General features: G+C 47.2%; 1 protein-coding gene across 2 annotated transcripts in view; it reads right to left on the bottom strand.

The window, feature by feature from the left end:
- CDH13 (cadherin 13) overlaps window positions 1-25,017 on the bottom strand; it is a 416,230-nt gene that overhangs the window by 73,097 nt on the left and 318,116 nt on the right. For both annotated transcript variants that reach the window (XM_077310005.1, XM_077310003.1), the window contains one exon: window positions 4,999-5,139. In XM_077310005.1, coding sequence (XP_077166120.1) covers window positions 4,999-5,139 — 141 coding nt within the window. The remainder of the gene's footprint in view (window positions 1-4,998; window positions 5,140-25,017) is intronic.

The following is a 25,017-nucleotide window of genomic DNA, read 5'->3' as shown; positions in this document are numbered from 1 at the left end:
TCCTCTCCAACTTTCATGGCAAAAGCTTGAAAACATGCCCTCCTCCTTGGAGAACAGAAGAATTACTGCTTTACTGTATTGCTTTCTGTGTTTTAGACGCTGCACAGATGGGAAACAAGCCTTCGGAGAGCTCTCAGGATGGCAATGGGCTTAGTCAGAAAGCCATCTCCAGCTGAACCAAGAGCGGCTTTTATCACTATGGGGGTGACGCTGACCTTCTGAGCGTAGCCAAAGCGCTGGCAAAGTCACAAGCCTACACAGAGGTCTGCTTCGGGATTTGTCGCCAGAGGCGGACGACTGCAACTCCTCAAAGAACCCGGCCCAAAAGAAAAGGCAAGGATCTCAGAATGGAGAATCCTTTTGTGGAAGACTTGGTTACTCAAAAGCATCTAATTAAGGGAACCAACCCCCCCCCCCCCACACACACACACAAAAATAGGTTATTAAACATGCCTTTTAAAGCAGGGCTGGGAACTATTTGAAGGGATTGTGTGCTAATGCTCTTTGCCCACCCAGCGATACATAGATAACTAGATAGATGAGAGAGACGGAGGAAGATTGTTATATATATTGCTGCTTATCTCTCTCTCTATCCACACACACCCTCTTCCCAATTGCTCTTCACTAATTGATATCTACCTGCCTACCTACCTACTTGTCTATCTATCTGGTTAAAGAGACAACTGCACAGATATGGTGACCTTGGCAGAAAGAAACAAAAGCATCGCTGCTGCTAGTGTCACAGAGTTAGAATCATAGAATCACAGAATCATAGAGTTGGAAGGGGCCATAGAGGCCATCTAGTCCAACCCCCTGCTCAACGCAGGATCAGCCCAAAGCAGGATCAGCCCAAAGCTCAAAGTTCCGCCTTCAAAGCGGCCGTTTTCTCCTGGGGAACTCATCTCTCTAGTCTGGGGATCAGATGTGGTTCATGGAGGTCTCCCGGCCCCACCTGGACAGCTGGCAACCCAAAGATGTGAGCATCGCATAAAAGAAGGAGGGGAACGCATTGGCCGAAGCCATTTCCAAGGGCCAGGGCTTCTTCCTTCCTTCGGAGACCATTTTACATAACGCCCCGCTTTATTGTTAATTCAGCAACTTCTGAAGAAGAGGACTATTGATCGCGGTCTTTTCAATTGCAATTAAAACGATCATGCAAATTTGAAAGGCTGCTTCATCTTCAGATATCCATTCCCAGCTAACTAGATGCAGATTATAATTATGCCTGGTGGAAAAGGAAAATATGCTACTGTTTGAACTGCTGACCTTTCACATTAATTTCAATTCGAATAATATAAGTTAAGTGAGGGTTTTTTCTTCTTTCTCTTCCCCTCCTTTCCAGAGAAATGGAAATGCATGCACATGTAATTTAGGGGGGGGGGGGGGAGAATTATTCCCAGGTTTGAAGCTGACTTCCTTATTGCAACATGTTATTAATAGCTGTCAGTTGGGCTAAATTGGAACAAGCTGCTACACCGGCCCTTGGTCCATGGGTCTGGGCCGATGCTTGAGTCCTTCTGCAGTTCTGGGTTAGGCTGCAGGAAGAAAGGCAGCAAATTAATTGCCGGTCTTTTTATGCATGGGTTGCTACACGAGAAAGTGGCGGTTTGAGCCAAAGTGGCCCATAAATATTAGATGAAAAGCAAACATAAGGTGGAAATCTTTAAGGGGAATGTCTTTCAGGAGCGGCGGACTGGCACAGGAGTGGCTCCCATGTAACAACCTGCTCTTAACCGTGACAACAAACTGGCTCTCGCAGGACTGGAAATCTTTAACTTTGCCTTCCCTTTGCAAAGTCTCCTGTTCCTTACAAGTGTCTTTCTGCGCTGTTGTGGGACAAAAAATGTCTCACTATTCCCACTCTCGTGCTCAAGGCATGCATTATGAGTCCTTGCGGGGATGGGTTGGGGGTCCCTGCATGCCTCACTAGTTGCGGGGGGAAATTGGGTAATTTTGAGGGTGGAGCATGAGGAGGGGTGGGGCTTGGGGAGGGGAGAAGCCCCACAACTGCCATCTGGAATCTTGCAGCTTCACCACCTGGGCCAAATTCTGTTGCTATTCTCTCTTCTCCGCTCACCCCCTCTTATTCAAAGCTGATCAGAATGCTTTCCGGTTTGGGAAAAGGCTTCACAGGTGCCTGACGTTCCCCTAAGGGGTGGGCGCTTAAATAGATTTTAGAAGAGAATATTTTATCTTTCGGTGGCTGCAGACTTTCTTGCTCTAAGGGATCAGGCCTGGGACCTCAGCAGGATACAAAGCTGCATAATCCACCCTCCAAAGCAGCCCTTCCTCCAGGTGTGCTGATCTCCGTCATCCGGAGATGAGTTGTAATTCTGGGAGATCTCCAGGCCCTGTTAAGAGACCAATGAGATTTTTCAGGCTATCAGTTTTTGACAGTCAAAGCTCCTTTCACTAGAAAGCCTATATCGTGTGTGTGTGGGGGGGAGTCCTCAGTCTGTAAGGCAGGGGTAGTCAAACGGCGGCCCTCCAGATGTCCATGGACTACAATCCCCATGAGCCCCTGCCAGCGAACGCTGGCAGGGGCTCATGGGGATTGTAGTCCATGGACATCTGGAGGGCCGCCGTTTGACTACCCCTGTCTTTCGACAGCCACCGAAAGATAAAATATTTGACTACCCCTGTTCTACAGGCTTAGTCTATTTCTGCCCAATGGAAATGGTGAATGATGGGCTGAACGACTGATTCGCTGGCAGGGGCTCATGGGGATTGTAGTCCATGGACATCTGGAGGGCCGCCGTTTGACTACCCCTGTTCTACAGGCTTAGTCTATTTCTGCCCAATGGAAATGGTGAATGATGGGCTGAATGACTGATTCGCTGGCAGGGGCTCATGGGGATTGTAGTCCATGGACATCTGGAGGGCCACCGTTTTGACTACCCCTGCTCTACGGTGCCACTGGCTTCAAATCTAGCCGCATGCAATGAGCGTTACATTTTCATGGGATAATTAAGTTGGTTTATTTCTCTCTCTCTGTCTGCGTATGTGTGTGTTTGTGCGGATTTTGAGTGAGGCCATTAAGCGCGCTCATCCCTTGGAAGAGATTAGAAGCCGGCACCAAAATAAAGTATCCCGGCGGTTTCCCTACGGCAGGAAGAGCGAGGAGGACAAGGGAAGCAGCACAAAACGCTCTTGTCAAATTGCAGCCTCTAATTTCAGCCCCACTGTAATTACACCCCAAAAGGTTACATCACGGGCGTTCCTTTAGTTAATGAGTGCCATTTTTGAAAAGGCTATTTTCAGTCGGCCGTTCGTTTCTTAATTCCTCTAACTGGAGGGGGGGGGGAGGGGAGGGGGTACACCTGGAGGCAAATTCAATTAATGGCCGAATCTGCATATACTTCCCTGCATAATGTAAATTCCTTCTTTCTCTTGGGTTAATTGTTTCATCGGCTGCTGCGTCTCCGCTAATCGACAGAGCGTGTTAACAAGGACTAGGCTCTTAGAACAGCTCGTGCCGCTAAGAGCCAATGAACCTAAGAAGATACCTAAGATGAACGCTAAGAACCCTTATAGGTCTACATCCAGTGTGGCTGCCAACCTCCAGGCGAGACCTGGAGAGCTCCGGCTATTATAACTGAAATCTGTTCCCCTCGAGGAAATAGCTGGGGGAGACTGTGGGACTGCATCCTGCGAAGCTCCTGCCCCTCCCTAAACCATCCTCTCCCCAGCAGGGTTGTGCCCTGTCGCCTCTGGCCGTGGGAGATAGATGGTGGGGTAGGGTTGCCTATTTGCCATTGCAGCCACTGGGGCTCCTCTCCTGGTGTGCTCAGCTTAGACTGTGAGATCACTAGTGGTGTCAGGTGGTCCGTGCTGGAAATTGTACCTGTAAGCAGTGGAAAGTCCCCTGCACGTGCTCTGGGGACTCCCGCCCACTTACTCTTTCTTCAGGAAGAGCAGACCAGCGTGCGTCCTTTGCTCAAGCAAGCGGGCAGCCATTAGGCTCAGCACTTTCTCCATCCGCTGATGCGAGGCATGTAGTCTGCCCGCAGCCTCGCCACAAGAGGCTTGCAATGTGTTTTCCTTGTAACTGCTCTTTTCAGTTTTTGTACTCTTCTTCAGGAAGGAGACCAAAGCAGATACATACGATACATTTTGTAAATAATCTTTCCCAATAAAGATTACTCCCTTTGCTCTTCGCTATGTGCAAAGTACCAGGAGCCAATGCCATAAAGCCAGATCAGAGCAGCACAAGGTTTGGTGCCTTTGCCTTCGGCGCCTTTCCACACCACCCCCATGCCCAAATTATCATCAAAACAGGCTTGCAAACTTTGAATTTTGGGAGGGAAAAAGGGCTTCATCTTCAAGACTTGGCTCAGCCTACACACCCTACACTACTCCGGCTTTCAACCAGTCACTAGTACACAAGGATTTGTCAAGCCAATATTTTAGCTGACAAAACACTGTCAGCCATCCCCAGAGGGCTTTCAGGTTGACTCTGGCTCCCTTCCGTTGTGTGAGAGTACACTGGCTTCAAAGAGACCCCCTCGGCTTGTGGCCCCATCAGTTCTCATCAGCCATCGCGCAATCACCCTGTCAAAAACTACAGCTTTAAATGCTCACTGTCCCGAACTCAAGTCTCTCAAGCTGAAACTGCGGAGAAAATAATTATTAGAAGAAAACGGCAATTACTGTCCCCCGAACGCAGCTCTGTCAAACACGTACAATTAAAGCACGACAAAAGAGAGGCGAAAACCCAGCGCTTCACTGGCCTGCACTTCCCGGACTCTTTTGTTTTTATCCAGTGCTGCTTTCTTCCGGACCATTTCCCGTCTGCCCCGATATGTATCCGTATCTGTACATCTCTGTATTAATGAATGGTTTTCAGGCTCACACAGTGAGTGCTAATCTTGATCAATCAGAAAACAGATGGGCTCCTCCCTCGCCCCCCTGGTTTTTGTTTTCGGCGAAGTCCTGTGTTCAAATCCTGATTCCAGACAGACTGGGCTTGACATGTTGCTAATAACTAGTTATGCTTACCTCTTTCTTGGTGAACTCTGGCGGGTGGTCGTTTTTGTCGTCGACGACGATGGTTGCCGTGGCGGTGCCGGTTAAGCCCACATCCATTCCCCCCATGTCTTTGGCTTCTATGATGAGCTCATATTTGGGGTTTTCCATCGTCTGTAGGGGGAGAAAAGGAAGGAAAGTTATACTAAGGTCATTCGCTGGCCAACTCTATGCCACGGAAAGTCAGAACAATTTTTTTTTTAAGCGAACCGGAATTAAATTGCGAGCTTTCGCAGGCTTTAGTACTCAGAGGCCATGATGCAGTGCAATCCAAGGCAAAACACACTTCCAAAGCGTTTGCTTAAATGCCACTGGATGAGAATATGCACAGGCAGAAGTAGCAGTATGAAGATTATCAGCTGCAGTTTGGATGGACATTTTTGGATCCAGTTCGGGGGGAAAAAAGAAAACCCCTCTGGTGGGTGATGCATATTCCCCTCCCAGTCTCATGCAGTGGCTCAGTTAATTCACCTTTTTGGTGTGGGTGCCATTCTGAATGCGTATTTTGCTCCCTCAACAGCACACTGTCCTTGAATCAATGGTGCATCCATGCATCTACACATACCTAAGTCAGCCTTTTCGGGCTCCTCGAACTTTACTGGGGAAAAAAAAATATATCCATGCACCCGACTGAGGTTTCTCCCCTCCCAAAATTCTGCCCTTCCCAGGCTCCGCCTCCAAAATCTAAGTATTTCCCCGTCCCTATTGAGGAAGTGATCTCCACGTGGTATTTGGTTATGGAACAACTTTTAAAATTCTGAAGATATTTGTGAATGGATTAGAGCAGGGGTAGTCAAACTGCGGCCCTCCAGATGTCCATGGACTACAATTCCCAGGAGCCCCCTGCCAGCATTTGCTGGCAGGGGGCTCCTGGGAATTGTAGTCCATGGACATCTGGAGGGCCGCAGTTTGACTACCCCTGGATTAGAGGAAAGGCATATTAGCATCCAAACAGAACGTTAATGCAAATATATATATGTGCGGGGGTGGACATGTTTTTTCGATTACTACTGTAGGTGGTTTCACTTACCATTCTAAAGAGTTTCACAGTTTTGTCAGTGGTGATTGATTTCTGGAAAGTAACTTTTGGAATGCTTTTCATATATATATATATTTTAAAAAACCCTTTTATTTCCAGTTTGGATGTATTTAGCGGTTCAGAATAGAGGCCATCTCCTACTCTTTCTCATTTCTACTTTGCATAGCTCATGCTGGAATAATTCACGGCTGTCCCTGAAGGAGTGACTAAAGCTGTCTTTCAAAATGTACCCACAGAAAACAATCCCTTGCTCGGTCCTTGTTTAGTGAGACACAGCTAAGGATATGGGGCAATTTGTGGTGTATCAGAAGTTTACTTTGGAACCCCTCCCCGTTTGGAGTTTTGGAATGCCAGGCTGCACATATTTAACATCGCTTTGAATTGAACGTTGGTTGTCCAACGCTTTGGTGACAAAATGAGAACAGGATATTATTGAGCTCCCCCACCTGCAGCCAGCGGAGTGACCTTGGGCTCGCCACAGCACTGATAGAGCTGTTCTGACTGAGCAGTGATATCAGGGCTCTCTCAGCCTCACCTCCCTCACAGGGTGTCTGTTGTGGGGAGAGGAAAGGGAAGGCGACTGTAAGCCGCTTTGAGACTCCTTCGGGTAGAAAAAAAGTGGCATATAAGAACCAACACTTCTTCTTGGGTGACAACCCTAGAAGTGGTATAGTCCACACAAATCTTAACCCACAGTCAACAGGGGTGTGCGAGGGATGCAATATAATCCTCCCCCCCCCCCCGCAAATGCAGTTGTGTAGTCCGTGGTATTATCGTGCCTATTTTAAGCCATGCTTATTTGTATCTAAAAAAGGTATAATGAACTTAATGGGCAGGCATTAAATCATGGCTCATCTGGTGTATCATTTATCAACTCGAGCTAGGCGCAAACATTGTACTGTTGAGAGAATTGGTATAATTACAGCAGGGAACCCCTTCATTATCCCATAAATTTACACTTTAGTCATTTAGACCGCTGCATGACTAATGCCTGGCACATTTCGTGGTCTGCAATACAAGTACAATTGCGTCTTATTTCCCACCTAACCCCCATGAGGTTTTTCACCCCCACCCCCTCCAGCAAAGGACCAATCTTTATGTTGGTGGAAAGTTCTGTCAGCTTGCGGAAACCACCTAGAAATTCTCAGAGGAAGGATGGGTTGAAATTGATAATCTTTTGCTCAAGGAGCTACCGAGAGAGAGAGAGAGAGAGAGAGAGAGAGAGAGAGAGAGAGAGAGAGAGAGAGAGAGAGAGAGAGAGAGAGAGAGAAGAGACTATAAAGGAATCACATCACATCGACAGATTTCTAACTTGTTCACAAACTTAATCAGGAGATAAGAACAAAAATAAATAAATAAATGGATTTATGCAGTTAGAATAAACTGATAACTTTGGGGACCTAAAAAGAAAGAGACCAAGGACATTTCTGGGCTGGGTTTAATCACACTGATGTTTTGCATTATATTGTCCGTAAGAAAACTGCCAGGGCTCGGAGGGACGGCAGGAGGAACACAAGACAGCCACAATTCACAGCATAAACATGGCTAGGTCAAGACACAGTCTTTGAAAGTTGCCCAGAAATGAGTTTTGTGAAGAAAGGAAAGTGCAGCCTTGCTAAGGTGCTTCAATCAAGATGGCTCCTCAAGCTAGTGGCCTTTGGAGTCGAGAAGCCCATTAGAGAACAATAAGATTTCAGGGCATAAGCTCTTGAGAGTGAGATCTGGCATAAGCTCTCCCTTTCTCAGATCTAGCATGAGGGTAACCAGTTCCAAGTCCAGAAATACTTGGGGATTTGAGGGTGGAACTTAGAAGAGCGGTGTTTAGGAAGGGAAGGGATGTGGGTAGGGTAGAATGCCATGCAATCCACCTTCCAAAGCAGCCAGGAGAATTGGAGTGACTGTATCAATCAATCAATCAATCAATCAATCAATTTATGTAGTCTGGAGATCCATTGTCCTTTCAAGAGATCTCCACCCCTCAACTGGTGGCTGCCAATACTTTGACTGTCAAGAGCTCACGTCCCCCAAACCTGTAGACCACCACGGCCACTCTCTGAACCTCCCCGGTGTTACATGTTTGACGGTTGAGCGTCTCCGCAAGAGAAACTGAAATGGAGAATTTTCCAGGTCTAAACCATGTGGACGAGACATACAATATCTGCTCCTGTAGAGGGGAGTGGGCAATATGCAGCTCCTCTCGATGGGAAACCATGCATCTTTCTCCTAAATGAGCTATCTTCCCTGCTGGCCCCAACCCCAAAAGTGCTCAGTGGTCCCAAACTGGAATCGATAGGGCAGATGGTTCTAAATGTGCCACTCGACAGCTCTCGTGTTGCCTGCCAGATGTGTTTTCTCAAAACAAGTCAAGGTGTTCACAAGCATCTCCAGAACATGTTCCATCGATGCCTTGACATCAACGAGGGCTTATAAAGAAAGCAGTTATTATCCTAGCAATGCATATTTGTGGTAAATAGCAGCTTGGAAGGTTCAGGTTGGGTTCACCTTCCTCCCTCCCCCGCCATTTACCCTTAATTCAGTCTACCTGCAACGAGAGCCACGTGGAGAGCAGCAGATGCAAAAAGAAAGCACCATAACCCTGATAAATGAGGACATGGAAGTGAAGGAGTGCCGCTATTCAGATTATCATAATATTTGCATTGGCTGTGAAACACCCATTGTGTTTGTCTGGGGGGCAGGAAGCGGGCGCCCAGCGGCAGCTCCAGGGCTCGAATTACGGCTTGTTGCATATCAAGCTCAGAGTAATAGTCAACCTCCCTTTCTAGCCTCCCCAATTTCCAATTATTATGCTTCAAAGGAAGGCCTGCAGTTTAATCAAAGCAATATGGTATTTCTGTTAACAACGAAAACCAGTGTCTATTTACTACCCACCGGAGAGAGATAATTCTTTGGGAGGAATGGAAGAAAACAAGGGAAAGCTACATTTTGTTCTTCTAAGAACAATATTTGCCTACCCATTTGCTCCGTCGTCTATCATGGCCCACACAAACCTCTTAAAATAGTGCAGCAATTTCTCGGAAGGGCGCGGAATTACCGAGTCCGGATCCATGGGCTGCTCCCCCGGGGCGTTAGAAGGGGAGCTCCTTGCATGTATTTTGCTGCCTGCCTTGAATGGAATGGTAAATGGTGAAATGTAGTCAGTAGACCACTGAACAAGCGAACCAGGAAGGGCTGTGGCTTAGTGGTAGATACGGCTGCCAACCTCCCATTGGTAGCTGGATATCTCTGCGATTACAACTGATCTCCAGGTTTTGCAGATCACTTCAAGGGGAGAAAATGGCTGCTTTGAAAGGGAGACTCAATAGCATGATAATCCACTGAAGTGTCTCTCCTTCCAAAGCTTCAGGCTCCATCCTCAAAATCTCCAGGTATTTTCCAACTTGGAACTGTGGTTGACTCCACCTCCTGTGGCAGCCATTTTGTGATAGTGTCCACCGCCATGTCACAAGTCCAAGCATGCCTGCAAAAAGTCTGGAGATCCCAATTCTAAACCGTTGACTTCTGATGAGCTGCAAAATAGTTGCAAAGAATACTCAAGCCCCCCCCCCCCCCGCCAATTTGGTGGTACAAGTTGTTCAAACTCAAGCCTTTCAATGCCCAAACACTTGCATGATGGTCCAGCATGAATGCCTGGTGCCCACCTCGTTCCATAAACCAGCTAATTGAAGTTCTCCAGTTGCTATTCGGGATTCACTAGAACAATACCTTTTCCACCAGAGCAATAAAAGATAATACTTTTTATAGCAACTCCCATATGCCAAGTGGAACATAATCTCTCATTAGGAGAATCAGAATGAACCCTGCCAGGTTCGTGTCTTTTCCTCTACAAACGAGGAGCACGTAGGTTATACCGTCATATATACACACATCATCTTATTCCCACACAAGAAAGTGTTGTGATAAAGGTCACGGCACAAAATGTATTCTGCCACCTCATCTGCCTTGCAAATTAGCACCAGTGGTCAAAAGTCCTGGGAAAACTCAATTATCAGAGTGTCCTGACAACCTTGCACCAGCCAGCTGAATCAGGGGTGATTTTGAACATTACTGCCGTAAGTCATAAAGCAGCCGGCAACTCCAGTTTTACACCTCGGGCGTGATGTTTATGTGCTCAACTATGAATCTGATGATGGGATATTATAATGTGCCAGGCTGAACCAGTCCCTCGGGAAACTGCATGCTGCTAATTTGTAACCCAGCATCTTTATACTGAAGTCTAAACAATGGGACTGAAGTGCAGATCAAAAATTCCACACTGTAGGGCCAGGTGAAGACCAGGGACACCGTACTTAAAAATACCCACAGGTTTGCGGGGGAAATATTGCAAAAAGTAAAACAAAAAACAAACGAAAAAAGACAAAGAATTAATAACAAAATGCTGATTTAGATCACAAGAGATTATAGTTGGCAATCTGCAGTTGCCATGGGGGAAATGGAGCCTTTTCCAAGACATCCTCACCAAAACAAGGAGACAAAATGGCGCTTGGGGTTCCCTTACTGGTGCAAAAGAAGTCACCCTTCTTCTGGAATGCACAGAGGGATGATCAAGCAGGGGTCTCTTGTATCACCTATCAAATTATCCTTTTAACTAGAGATGCTGATAACATTGCCATCTGTAGGTTGGGAAATACCTGGAGATTTTGGGGGTGGGACAGTAGGTGGGATTTGGGGTGGGGAGGGGCCTCAATTGAGTATAATCCTATGGAGCCCACCCTCCAAAGCAGCCATTTTCTCCAGGGGAACTGATCTCTGTGGCCTGGAGATGAGCTGTAAGGTCGGGAGACTCTCAGGTCCCACCTGGGGACTGGGCATCCCTAGATGCTGGGGACTGAATTTGAGACTTTTTACATGCAAAGATGTTCTTCCACTGAGCCATAGCCCCTCCTCTAACTGTCCTTCTCAACCTGTTCCACAGCTCACTCCTCTTCTCCCTGTATAGCCCACAGTTTGTACCCCACAGGTGACTTGGTTTGGGGGGCACAAAGCCAAGCACACAATAATACCAGAACGTTGATAAGTTCTCCTACATTGTGCCATGATATATACACATGACTCCTCCCCCACCTTGCTGTATTGCATTATAGCCTTACGGGAGGAAACATACAGCTGATGGCTAGTATATAAGGGCCTCATTCGGGTGACTCGTTACACTTGCGTAAGGCCTAGTTGATGCAACAATGCTATTTATAGTTTGGCATCCAATTCTTTAATCCAAGCAACCATTGCACGTTATTTGTAATCAGTATTCTCATTTCCCCTTTGTCTTTCCCACCTCTTTTTCCCCCTCTTGCTATTGTTAAAGCTTATCTCAGTTTGGCGTTCGATTGCCAGCGATAATTCCAGGTAGCTTTCTAAAATCAAGTACCCCACGGAGAGCGTAATGAATCGGCAAATGATATTAGTTTTTGCCTTTGGACAAAATACAATTCTAGTGGCCGCCTGTCCATGCTTGTTGGGGGAGTTCTCCCGGAATATGAATGGATCTAATTCTAAATCACAAGAGGAAAAATCACGTAAAATGGATTTCAATTATACCATTGATGTTTAACAGGGAAGGAGGGGGGATGCTTACCGCACTACACGAGACAAAATCAGAGCCTCGGCAGGAGCACTCTTTTTCTGCTGCGGAAAGCATCAACAGAATTTTCCATTTATGTATACATCTATATTCCATCCACTTACCAACTGATTTCTAAACATGCTTAGGAGTAATAGCTTTTCGTAACACCTATGGTCAAATACCAAGTCGGAGGGTTCTTACCGCAAGGATTAATTCCATATTTTAAAGCACTGAGCCAATCTGGCTCAGATGAGGTACAGTAAATCTTAAGGGTTTCAAGACATAACTTCAGAGCAGGGGGCACCTATGGGGTGTTTCTAGGTGCCATGGCTCCTGCTGGCACCTTTCTCAGTACCCACCAAGTTGTTTTTCTTTTTTAAGGAAGTGGGTGGGTTAATGCCCAAGATTGATCCATTGATGGATCGATCCATCGATCGATCGATCCATCCATCCATCCATCCAGCATTCTCTCCCATCCATCCATCCATCCATCCATCCATCCATCCATCCATCCATCCATCCATCCATCCATCCATCCATCCATCCACCCACCCTCCCATCCATCCATCCATCCATCCATCCATCCATCCATCCATCCATCCATCCATCCATCCATCCATCCATCCATCTTTGAATTGTTGCTTACCCAGAGAGTCTTGTTGCAACTTACAACATTAAATCTAATAAGGCAAAACCAACATCAAAACAACAATAAAATACAGACACTAAACTCCATAGCTGTCATCATGCCACTCTTCAAACAGCACAAATATGCGGTTACCTTCCAAAGCTCAATAAAATTAATCAAATCCGGTAGGTTTCATTCTTCTTCTTAATGGGAGAGGCTTTCAAATTAGGTAGGAGGGTCCCACATGGTTCGAAATTATATTATTTGAGAGGGGTAGAGAAGGGGAAAACTTCCCAGTCTCCCCTCCTCTTCCCTGTTTCTCAGCTGACCTCCCTTTCAATGTGCTGTCGTGGCTAAGAGTGGTGTCTTCTAATCTGGCGAGCCGAGGTTGACACCCCGCTCCTCCTCCACGTGCATCCAGCTGGATGACCATAAGCTTGTCACAGTCCTGATAGTCTTGTTCTGAACGAACAGTCCTCATCAGATGCTCTCTCAGCCCTACCTGCCTCACTGTGTGTCTGTTGTGGGAAGAGGAAGAGAAGGCGATTGTGAGCCGCTTGGAGACTCCTTCGGGTAGAAAAAAGCATGGTATAAAACCGACTCCTTCTTCTACATCTTTCATCACTCAGAGCACTGCCGTGCAGGTGGGAATTTATCATTTCCAGGCAGGGACACTGGACCCGCAGATGGGCAGTAATACGGAATACACGGTGCTCGAGTTTAAACAGCATGCAGTCAAACAGGTCTGGTGTACAAGGACGCAGCCGTACTTGCTTTCAGCCCGCATTCTCCCCCCCCCCGCACGCCAGCTGTTACAGATTCCCCGAAGCGTGAGCTACCGCAGATATTTTCTCAGCAAAAATAAACTCTCTTATTGGTAGTGCATTATTTACTTCCCGGCCTAGCACAACTGGTGCACTTAACATTTTTGCTCACGCTAACAAGGTTTCCCTCGTCTGGAACGCGTTATCTGTTTCTTCCTACTCATTACCGTTACAAGAATCTGAACCCGAGAGCCTGTTGCGGCTCCATGAAGGAAGCTGCCCCAGCGGGGCTCGGTTGCCAGACAGATCAAGGGAAGTGTGAATCAGAGCAAAGAAGAGTCTGGGAAAGAGGCCGGGAGAGGAATCCGGAGCATTGATTTCTGCAAGCAAATGGGAGGCTGCAGATAAAAGCTTCCTTCTATGTGAGGGGCTCCCCCCACCCAACCTTTCGGATACTCTGGGCACCTTAGGCATTTTGAGAAGCGGTGGGGAACGCCAGCCTAAACCCCGGTGCTACGTACGGTCGCCAGATCTGGGTTGGGAAATGCCTGCAGAGTTGGGGTGCGGGTGGAGCCGGTGAAGGCAGGATTTGGGGCAGGGGGGGAACCTCAATGGGATATAATGCCATGAAGTCCACCCTTCAAAGCAGCCTCCCCCCCCCAAGGAAATATGTTTATATGTTAAGGGTTTTTAAAGGGTTATTCTATTTTATTGTTTTATTGTAAACCGCTGTGAGACTATGGTCAGCAGCAGTATATAAATGTAGATTTTCTTTTTAAAAAAACCCTCCAGATCCTACCTGGGGACCGACAACCCTAGTTCCATATATGCTTGCCAACTGAGCAGTTTCTCAATGGAGCAGGCTTCCTCGGGAGGTGGTGGGGTCACCATCTTTGGAGATTTTTAAAGAGAGGCTGGATGGACATCTGACGGAGAGAGAGGCTGATTCTGTGAAGGCTCAAGGGGGTGGCAGGTGACAGGGGATGAGCGAGAGGGTTGTGAGTGTCCTGCAAAGTGCAGAGGGTTGGACTAGCTCGGGGGTCATCATTCGATAAATGTTTAACAAATTTAAATCATATATTAAACAGTAACTCCCATCCATTGGGGAGATCCTTCCAGGGACATCAAGAAACCCCAGTATTTCACGAAACCCTGGTTGAGAAAGCCTGATCCAGGTAATAGACACACATGAACGCGCATATCCATTGACGGGCATATTTTCTTGGATGAACGCAAACCCTTCTGAAGTTGTCTTAAAGGAAGATGAAAAAGGCTTGGTTGGAAATACTTTAAAAAGTACATTTTATTTGGGGGGGGGAGGAAGTTCTAAATCCTTAGCAACTTTTTTTTCTCTCTAATAGGATTTGAATGGCCTTTAAAAACAAACAAACTAGGATATAAAATTAACATGACAATTCTAGATTTTTTTTTTTAAAAAGGCACAATAACCAAAAGGAGGGGGAAACGCATTACAAGCTCCGTCCTTTTCTTCCACCGCGACGGAAGCATGAAGAAACGGCATTTGGTTGCAAATCCCATTTTGGAGTGGAGATTAAAAGCGGTCCTTATTAGAAAAAATGTTAATTTTATTTGCATAAGCCGCATCAAGAGACAAAGAAGCAAAAAAAAGAAGGGAAGCATCTTGCTCAAAATGGTATTCTATCTCGCCGTGGTTTGAAGCTCGACTATATAGGTCACCTCAAGTCAAGCAAACTTCCGGAGCGAAAATAATCGCTGAGTTTACATTCTCAAGTTTGGTTCAAAGGAACGAGAGGCTGGGAGGATGGGCTATAAATAATTAGTTTATTAAATATGCCAAGAGGCACTACGGGAAAAATGACTACCTTCATGAACCGTATCACCCAAACGGGGACGTCACTTGGCTTATCACCAATGTTAAGGCATCCTTATTAAATAGACTGAGAAGCCATATATCTAGCAGAGACATATTGATGCATCCAAACAAACCACAGGGTACTTACTGATCAAAGAAAAACAGCAAGAGGTGTGGTCACACCCCAGTCCCCAAAGCCAAGTCTACAGATAGTCTATCCTCCTTGGCTGGTAGTCTGCCACCACCTCTGAACGGGTCCCTAGGCACCCAAGACCCAGAGGCAGCCTTGGAGCCTATTAGGGAATTACCTGGGAACTTGACCCTGTCCAGGGACCAGTCCCACAGTCAAAAGGCTTAGTTGGTAGTATGGCACAAGTGAGGCGGGCTAGGTTACGTCTTAGCTTGTTTCAGAATAAACTGACACAGTTCTAAAAAATAAGTTGATATTTATTAAGGTGCACACATATAATTATACACAGGCAGTGAGAAAACAAAAACGTTATAAAGTATAACTAGCTAATACACGATACTCACAAGAATGGCATGATGATAAGACAGAATTTCTAAGTTGCAGGTTCTCAGAGGCACGGACAAAGTTTCCTTCCAAATCAGAACTGCTAATTAACTTTGCGCACACAAAGGATGTTACAATACGAAACCTTTATGGCTGATTCCCACGTGGGGGTCTTGGCACACAAACCAATCATCTCCAAAGCAACAATTTACTACTTGACCAATGGGGTTACAAATGTCAAGTCAGGGGAGCCAATCCTAAATCAAGGTGATGTAATGTCGACCCATCTCACCCAAGGCCCATTTCTCTTAACGAGTTAATTGGAGACAACTGGCACCGATTGTCTTATCAGGGAGTGCGAATAGAGTGAAGCTTCTCAAGGACACAGGTGCATCTAATTGGCACTACATTCCTACACTATGAGAGCAAAGACTTTCTCAGGAGGCCCACTAAAGATTTTGCAGGGCCGAAGCCTGAACCAAAGTTTCAGGAACAAGATTTTAAGCTACTATTTCACTACAAGAGGAACATACGGTTAAGGTGGGGAAGAGGAAGAAATGGAAAGGTTGACATTTTCCCCCAGAGGCATTGCATTAATTTAGAAAGTTCTCCCAACCTTCACCACAGAAACATTTTCTGCACTAAAGTCCCCTAGAACAGGGGTAGTCAACCTGTGGTCCTCCAGATGTTCATGGACTACAATTCCCACGAGCCCCTGCCAGCAAAGCTCACGGGAATTGTAGTCCACGAAGATCTGGAGGACCACAGGTTGACTACTCCTGCACTAAGTAGTCTCTGAGTTGGAGGAGCCATAGCCCAGTGCTAGAGCATCTGTTTGGGAAAGGAAAAGTCCCAGGTGCTCTCTCAGCCTCTCCTCCCTCACAGGGTGCCTGTTGTGAGGAGAGGAAAGGGAAGGCGAATGTAAGTCGCTTTGAGACTCCTTCAGGGAAAGAAAAGCAGCATATAAGAACAAACTCTGCTTCTTCTCCATACCCTGCATGTAACGGGCTTAGCGGCCCTGACTGCCGAAGTCAGTCGAATGCAATTAGAAACTGAGAACACATTCCTACAACCTGATATGGATCTTTGGGTTATTGATGTTAATACTTTCCCTCCTATCCCTCCCCCCCTCCCATTATTCACTGACTTTCATCTTCCGATCCCAAAGCCTGTTGCGAAGATTAATTAATTGGACCGGAGGTCCGTCCTGCACAGCACATAAATACGATTAGACCCATTTAACAGATTAATTGATGAGTTAATGGGAGCACAGATAAGATAAACCAGCTGCCTGGGGTTGCATGGCGAATCCGTAGGAAAGGCTGAGATGTACCACCAAAAGCACCGAGGCTTCCCTCTGCATCCATGCCTGTCAATTACCCAAAGCCCGCCTTCTTTTTCGGACCAGTGTGCTACTGACGCGTGTTCCTGTCAAGCAGGCTGGGAGCCGTGGTGAGCTGCACGATAATTATTGCCAAGAGAAAACTGCACAGATTATGAAAAGGGACAAGATGCATCTGGTTGGAGTGACCCGGAGGGACCGCTCTCTGCTTCGGGCACGGCGGAAGCCAATTGGATTAAGTGGACAATTGCCTCCGAATAAACCACTCTCTAACTTCTGTATTTAGACACGTGGGATGAGAAGAGCGTTTCCCAAACAGCCAAGAGAAGCCCAGAGGTAGGAAGAGAAGGGTTTGGTGCTGTACGAAATGCATGAGGCTAGAAAGAGGCACCAAGTCTAGCGTGCACTGAATCTGCAGGATCCGGGAGGAAGAAATTAATCTTTCTTCAGGTCAAAGGGTTGGAGTTTTGCTCCAACGAAAACATTTCTCCAACCAAGGCTATCTCAACCAGGGTTTCGTAAAACCCTGGGGTTTCTTGACAACCCTGGCAGGGTTTCCTGAATGGGTAGGAATTAATTAATATTTTATATATTTTTTAAAAAAAATGTTAAATGTTTATCTGGCAATATGACCCTATATAGTGTTGACCTACCCACCTCTCCCAAATGGCCAATGATGGGCCTGGAGGGGGTGGGAAGGGGAAGGGCCTGGGGGGTGGGTGGGAAGGGGAAAGGTCCCTGGGTGGACATGTGCACAGCTATGCTTCCCAACTGTACTTTGCACCATCATACCACTGCTGGAGTTTCTTAAAGCTTGAAGAATGGTACAGAAGCTAAGATGGGCTGCTCCAACCTGTAGAGTCAAAGAAAATTTTTTTTGAGGGTAGCCATGGAGGGAAGCAGTAGGACAGATAAATTCGAGTCTAGCAGCCCCTGAGAAACCAACAAGATGTTCAGGGTAGGAGCTTTCAAGAGCTGAAGCTCCCACCATCGGATTTTGATTCTTGAAAGATGGCTTGCAAAACTTGTCCGTTTCTAAAAGGTTGAAGGAGTCCGCTCAAAGAGACATTTCTGACAGATGTCAAAAGCCGCCAACCAGCTCCTCCCAAGTGAGAGACCAGGGGAAATAAGTTATTTCTGAGGAGCTTAACATGTGACGCGTGACACATCTCCCCCCTCCCCTTTTTAACGTTTCCTCATTAAACATGGCTTTTGTCCCCTTGAGTTATCCTCAGGGATGAGTGACTCATGCGAGTGAAGCCATAAATATCTCTTCAGCCAGATCTTCAACTTACTTCATGAGCAGCTTGAGTCCAAAGGTGACATCATCCCATAACTTAGTTTCCTGACTCTAAATTTCATCTTTTACAGTCACTTAAAGGGAGCATGCTGCTTCAGCCTTAATCGCTTACTGAATTGCACAAGGTTTTGCAGTGTTCCCAGAAGAGATGGCACAGTAGAGCCAGGATCTCCAGGTGGTGCCCATCAGAGCCTACCTTCTTTCCTCACACCTGCCAAGAGATTTTAGATAGTGAATGGGGTCAGGTGGGGCTTTTCTCATTGGCTACTGGAGATTTGATTAGCTGCACAGATTTTTTAATGTGGTGGCAGCAACTGCCACCGCAACACATGGATCTTCATGGTGTACCTGACATAAGCCATGGCTGCCATTTTGTGTCCGGGTCCTTTTCCTAGAAGCAGCCATTTTGTAGCAGTCATTTGGGGACTGTGCCCATCGCCCTGTCTCGGAATTCCAGAGGTGCCCACAGGCTTGAAAAAGTCGGGGACCACAGTGGCAGAGGGTCAACGGACGGGAGCAGACATGAGCCACTATCCGCTAAGGGTAAAGCCATTCTGGTGCTTCTGAACAAACAAAGAAAAGGGCAAACCAAGTGACTCTTTATGCCATTTTGCTGGTTCCGACAGCAGCGGGCTATAAATCCAATAAATAAATAAAATAAAAATATGGGCAAGGTACTCCCGTGATAAATTTAAGTGGATAAACAGAATTGCTTATACCTTCCATATCTTTCTGCAGCCTACAATGGTCCCCTAAATACTGCTTCTGGGGAACAGAGGGGGTGAGAACGGAATTGGTAATTTATACCCCACCCCATTAGCAGATTGTTTTTACAGATTCCAATACAATGTCTGTTAATGTCTGTTCCTTCCTCCCCCCCCCCCCCCATGGAACAGGTTTGGGATAAAAACGCTGCAAACACTCCAGCATTTCCTCAAGGAAGCGGCTGTGCTTATACCAGGAGGGTCTTGTCTTGCATTTTTAGGGGACGGAAAATAATACGTGTCGAAGCATGTGAGGCCTAAGAAAAGCACTCCATTCTTCACGCTCCCGTGAGTAGAGTATACCTTCCAGTTCTTCATATAGAAAACCTAATGGCCATGGGTTATTTGCCTCATTGGCCGTGGCGCTTGAAAATAATACAAGGGAAAAGAATGGTTATAAAACGCCGCTGTATTTAAATTTCGGAAGCAACGAAGCATTAACGCGAACGGCGGGGAAATCCTTCTTCTGATTTCAAGGGCGGCTGATCGGTTTATAACATAAATTGCCAACAGATGGATATTGGCCACTGGATTCTTTCCCCCTTCCTGGCCAGCTGATCACTTAACGTCCTCCGTGATGTTTGTCATGCTTAGACAACGCAAGACCAGCGGGTCTGTGTGGTGGAGCAGAGAATTCCTCCAGCACATCTTTTCCCATGTTTTTACCACTGAGAAACCCCTGAAACATACTTCAGGCTTTGAGATACCCTGGAAGTGCAGATATGGCTGGGGAAAAGAGCTGTGTACATGCCCACCGGGTCTTTCCCCCTTCCCACTACCTCCGGGACTGACAAGAAACCCCAGAGCTGTCAAGAAACTCCAGGGTTTCATGAAATCCTGCTCTAGCATTTTGCCTTTCTTTGAGCAGCAGTGGTGAATCCGGGGCAGGGGTCTAAGGAGAAAGGCTCTTTCGCAGGGAAAGGCCATCTTTACCACCTGTAACAAAAAGCGGCACACCAATGTGTGGACAGGGGCAGGACTTCGCCCAAGGGTCTTCACATGAGCCCTGCAGTGTTGGCTATTCTTCCGGGCCTCAGCTGACTTCAGATCTGCCTGACCCAGTTCAGCCATCACCTCTCTCCCTTCAGGTATGTTTGCCAGCATACTCAAGTCTTCCTCGGTAAATTCTGAGGTTTCATTTCATGTCTTGGGTGTGGGGCGGGGGGCATTCAGAAATAAGGTCAGTGTTTTATGGCAGTCTTTAGGAGAAACGATGCTTTCTTGGGGTGATAAAGAGGGAACGGACGCTAGGATCTGAAAGACAACTGAGTTCTTTCCTTACATGGCACTACAGGCGGATAGCCAGGTGCTGGGCTGACGCAGCAGAACTAAGTCTGTGTCTAGTGGTACCTATAAGGTTTTTTCAAGGTATACGTTTTGTGTGTGACCACATTTGGTCAGAGGCCTGGCAAAGTGTGTATGCACACGAAACCTTGAATAAAACTTTGTTGGCCTTAAAGGTTCCTCTGGACTCAAACGTTGCTCTACCATAGGAGCAGGACGTCTTCCTCAAGGAAGGTCAGGGCTCGCACTGCAGCAGAAGAGACTTTCTACTGCCAGCATTGCGAGAAACATGTAGGGGAGACTGGCATGGTGGCATTTCAGGCCTGGACCTGGGAGTGACATCAGCACCATCAGCATGATGCTCTCTGATTCTCTACGGGTGTCATGCCAACAGGCTGACCTCACTTCCGGGTTTGTGTCAGCAGTGACATCATAGCAACTGGAGCCCTTTCCTCCTAAGCCTCCTCCCAGATGACAAGAGGTTGGTTGGCAACCCTTTCTCCAAGTCATGTTATATTTTAAGGCCCTGGAGGACTTTCTTGCCCCTCTTCCACTGGTAACTCACTCGCTCAAGAAACAAATAGCTGTATAAAGGCCAGGGGTCCTTCCAATTCATTTAAATCCTGCGTTGCCTGATTTATTAACATATTATCGACATCCCGACTTACTCTCCAACGGGGAACGAAAGCGGCTTCCCTCATGATGTTTATTCAAACGCTGTGGCCTGACGTTGCACATGAATGAAATGGGGTTTCTTCCAAAGGTTTGGTTTGAGTCTAACAACTCACTCCCGTGTCTGGACAATAAAATAAGAGTTCAGTAGCACCTTTAAGATCAACAAAGGTTTATTCAGGGCGTGAGCTTTCGAGTGCAAGCACTCTTTGTCACTCGAAAGCTCACGCCTTGAATAAATCTTTGTTGGTCTTAAAGGTGCTCCTGGACTCTGATTCTATTGTGCTACTTCAGACCGACACGGCGACCCATTTGAATCTATTCCGTGTCTGGGTAGATCATTGCTGTTTCTAGAAGTAAGCAGTAGGGGGGTATCAGAAAAAAAAATCCTGCAGAGGGGCAAGACTAGCCCAGAGACTTCCATAAGTGGCTGCAAAATTATAATAATTCCAGTCCCGTGAAGCTCCAATCTTGCACATCCCGGCGTCTGGACTATTTAGAGTGGAAGCAGGATGCTGGAGGCGCCAAGATCATGTTCAGCATCGCTTTCTTCCTGCCGCTTCCACGGATGGGAAAGACCAAGGAGTTTTCCCACTTCCTGTTTGTGTTCGCCAGGAGGTGGCAGCCGAGCGACAAGCAGCTTCTTGGGAAGCCGGGGCCGACCTCCCCTGCCTCAGCACAGGCCGTTAACTGAATCGTTAAACTTCCCCCCCCCTTTTTTTAATTTCCAGAATACAAGAGAATGATGTTGAGCCCTAGATTTCCCACGTACAATCTCGGAGCACTAAATCACAGGAGTGCGATGTTTTACTGCTAAAAATCACTCTTCTGATTAGTGTAACTTCGGTCCAACTGGCAGTGTTGGCAAATTTGGAATCATTAATAATTTGTAAGTTCAATATACACTGTCTAAAGAGCTAATCTCGGAGAAATAAAAGGAGCGGGGGGGGGGAAAGTGGCTTTATTATTACGCTGATTCGTTGACTTTTAAATTCCACGGGAGCGAGAACCGCGCGGCAAATGGAATAGGAATGCGACCATAAATGCAAAGGGGAAGGAATTTAAGTTATGCCTCTGAAAATAAGTTATGCCTCTTTTTTTTTTAAGTCCTTCATTTCTTTCCCCTCCAAGTCTGAATACCGGCTGGACGGAGCAGGAAAATGGGATATCATTTTGGTAAGTCACAACTGAGCACCATTCTAAATATGCCGGGGGGATTCTCCTGTATTTATGCATTCATCTCCTCACCCGCCCACAAATTGAATCTTTCTTTTTTATTGCACATAAAATAAATACATAGATGATTAAGAACCAAACTCAACATTGGTGTTCTGCTTTTCGCCAGAGGAGCCGGAGTTCAGCGGGAGAGCACAAGGCAGAAGGCGCGGTGATTAAAGAGTCAGACTAGGATCTGGGTGACCCAGGTTCGAATCACCACCCGGCCATGGAAGCTTGTCAGGTGACCTTGGGCCGGTCGCATGTTCTCGCCCTAGGCTACCCTGCAGGGCTGTTGTTAAAACAAAATGGAAGAGAGGAGAATGATGGAAGCCGTTTGAGTTTCCATTGAGGAGAAAGGCCGGAGATCACGATATTATTAAAGCCCGGGTTCCCCCGATCAAACACTGATCTCAAATGGAAGCTGTTGAGACAAACCACTAGTTGGGAGAGCCAAGCAGACATGGCCAAAGAGGGAACCCTGAACCTTCTCCCTCTCACCATCCTTGAGGGGCTGGACAGAACCAACAACAAGAAGAGGAGGCGTTGAGTTTTATCCCGACTTTCCATGACTTGAAGAAGACTCCTAAGTGCTTACAATTGCCTTACCTTCCTCATCCTACTGCAGACTCACTTAGAGAGAGATGGAGCTGAGAGAGCTTTGAGAGAAGCTCTAACCAGGCTGTGACTAGCCCGGGGTCACCCAGCTGGCTGCATGTGGAGGAGGAGCGGGGAATCAAACCTGACTCCCCAGAATAGAGGCTGCCGCTCTTAACCACGACACCACACTGGCTTTCTAGGGTTACCAACTTCAGGTTGGGAAATTCCTGGTGATTTGGGCGTGAAACCTGGGGAGGGAAGCAGCTCTCAGCAGGATACAAAGCCATAGAACAGTGTACAAAGCCATAGAGCAAACGCAGGCAAGGGCTCATGGGAATTGTAGTCCATGGACATCTGGAGGGCCGCAGTTTGACTACCCATGCCAAGAGTCTCCCCTTCCATACTGCCCTTTTCTCCAGGGGAACTGAGCATCGTTCTAAATATACCAGGAGGGCTGAGTCATAGTTCCTAGAGATCTCCAGACCTCACCTGAAAGTTGGCAACCTTGAGTCTCTCTCAGCCCCACCTCCCTCACAGGGGCCTGTTGCAGAGAGAGAGAGAGAGAGAGAGAGAGAGAGAGAGAGAGAGAGAGAGAGAGAGAGAGAGAGAGGTGTTTGTAAACCACTTTGAGACTCCTTTGGGTAGGAGGACGTGACACGCAGAAGTGGTTGGCCCTAACCTTCCTCTGCAGAGTCATCCTTGGTGTCCTTCTACCTAAGTACCGACCCTGCTTAGCTTCTGAGATCTGTTGAGGCAAGGCTAGCCTGGGCCATCCAGGTCCTCTTTTAGGGTCCCTAAATCCCGATTGCAGTGTTGCCGTCAATAAATGGGCGCCAATCACATTTCACAGCCTTTCGTCGCCTCTACAAAAATGGAGTCTGACAGCACCTTGAAGACCAACAAAGACTGATTCAAGGCATGAGCTTTTGAGTGCAGGCACTCTTCCTCGGGCTACACACCCCGAATCAATCTTTGCTGGTCTTCAAGGTGCTATTGGGCTCCATTTTTCTTGTGCTGCTTCAGACCCACACGGCGGCCCATTTGAATCTTTCCTTGCCTCCGTTGTCACTCGAAACTGGCCGTTCAGGAACGTCATTCGGAGTTGAAAGCAAAGGCTTAACTAGCTCAGGAGAAGTGCCAAAACGGGGACGTCACACGGATAGAATGCCTTAAAACCCCAGTTAGTACATCCCCGTGTCAGGCTCATTAATAACAAAGCAGATCCACTTCAGGGATTTATGATGTTTAAGAAAATGACAATCCCATCCTTTCAAGATTTCAGGGCATCAGAGAAGTGACATTCAAGATCAGGGGAAAGTGGTACGTTTTAGCCTTGCCCGCTCTCTCGGTCTCGGAAGATAAGTCGGCTCTCCACTCCGCGCAGCGTCTCGCAGTTCATCTTTTAAAATAAATTAATATTTTTAAAGGCCAAACTTGCAGCGTCGTTTTTCATTCTGACAGCTCCTGAAATGCAGATAGATTCCGCCTCCGATAGCCGGGCTCACTTATTTATTTCCCATCGACAACCCCCCCCCGCCCCACGCTCCGGTTGCCGTTCCATTTCCTGCTGCCAAAAAGTTATCATCTGATCTTCTCCAAATGACCCTGTCATGAGGGAGAGACGGAAAGGTGCAGAAACGGAGGCCCTGCAGCGTGGACGTTGTGACTGGTACGTTCACGCCCCTCTCCAAGCGGCATGCTTAAGCAAAGGCCGTCAAGGGATTCCAGCGAGGGTCTTTCCAGGCCAGAGAGAAGCAGACATGGGTTTGCCATTGCCTTCCTCTGAGAAGCTTTCCTTGGTGGTCTTCCTTCCAAGTACCGGCCTCAGAAAGGGCCTTTAGAAGCCAGGGAAAAGCAGAGGTGGTTGTCTGTTGCCCTTCTCGGCAGCATCTTCCTTGCTGGCCTCCCTTCCAAGGACTGAGCCAGCTTTGCTTCTGAGATCTGAGAAGACAGGGCTCTACCACTTCTGTGGGATTAGGCCCTTCTAGGCTTGCCAACCTCCAACTGGTGGCTGGAGAACTTCCGGGATTGCAACTGATCTCCAGGGAAGGTTGCCACGTCTGGGTTGGGGAGTTTCTGTAGATGGGGAAGGTGGAACCTGAGAAGGATGGGGGTGGGATACAATGCCACAGAGTCCACCTTCCAAAGCAGGAAATGATATCTATAACCTGGAGGCCTGGAGAGGAATGGGAAGGCGACTGTAAGCCGCTTTGAGCCTCCTTCGGGTAGGGAAAAGCGGCATAGAAGGACCAACTCTTCTTCTTCTTCTTCTTCTTCTTCTTCTTCTTCTTCTTCTTCTTCTTCTTCTTCTTCTTCTTCTTCTTCTTCTGCTTCTGCTTCTGCTTCTGCTTCTGCTTCTTCTGCTGTTTCTTCTTCTGCTGCTTCTCCTTCTCCTCCTCCTCCTCCTCCTTCTTCTAATTATGGGGGATCTCTATCCAACATCAGGAGACTGAGAAAA

This window comes from Paroedura picta, chromosome 14 (assembly GCF_049243985.1).
Source record: "Paroedura picta isolate Pp20150507F chromosome 14, Ppicta_v3.0, whole genome shotgun sequence".
Taxonomy (NCBI): Eukaryota; Metazoa; Chordata; class Lepidosauria; order Squamata; family Gekkonidae; genus Paroedura; species Paroedura picta.
This window is presented reverse-complemented; position numbering and strand designations above follow the sequence as displayed.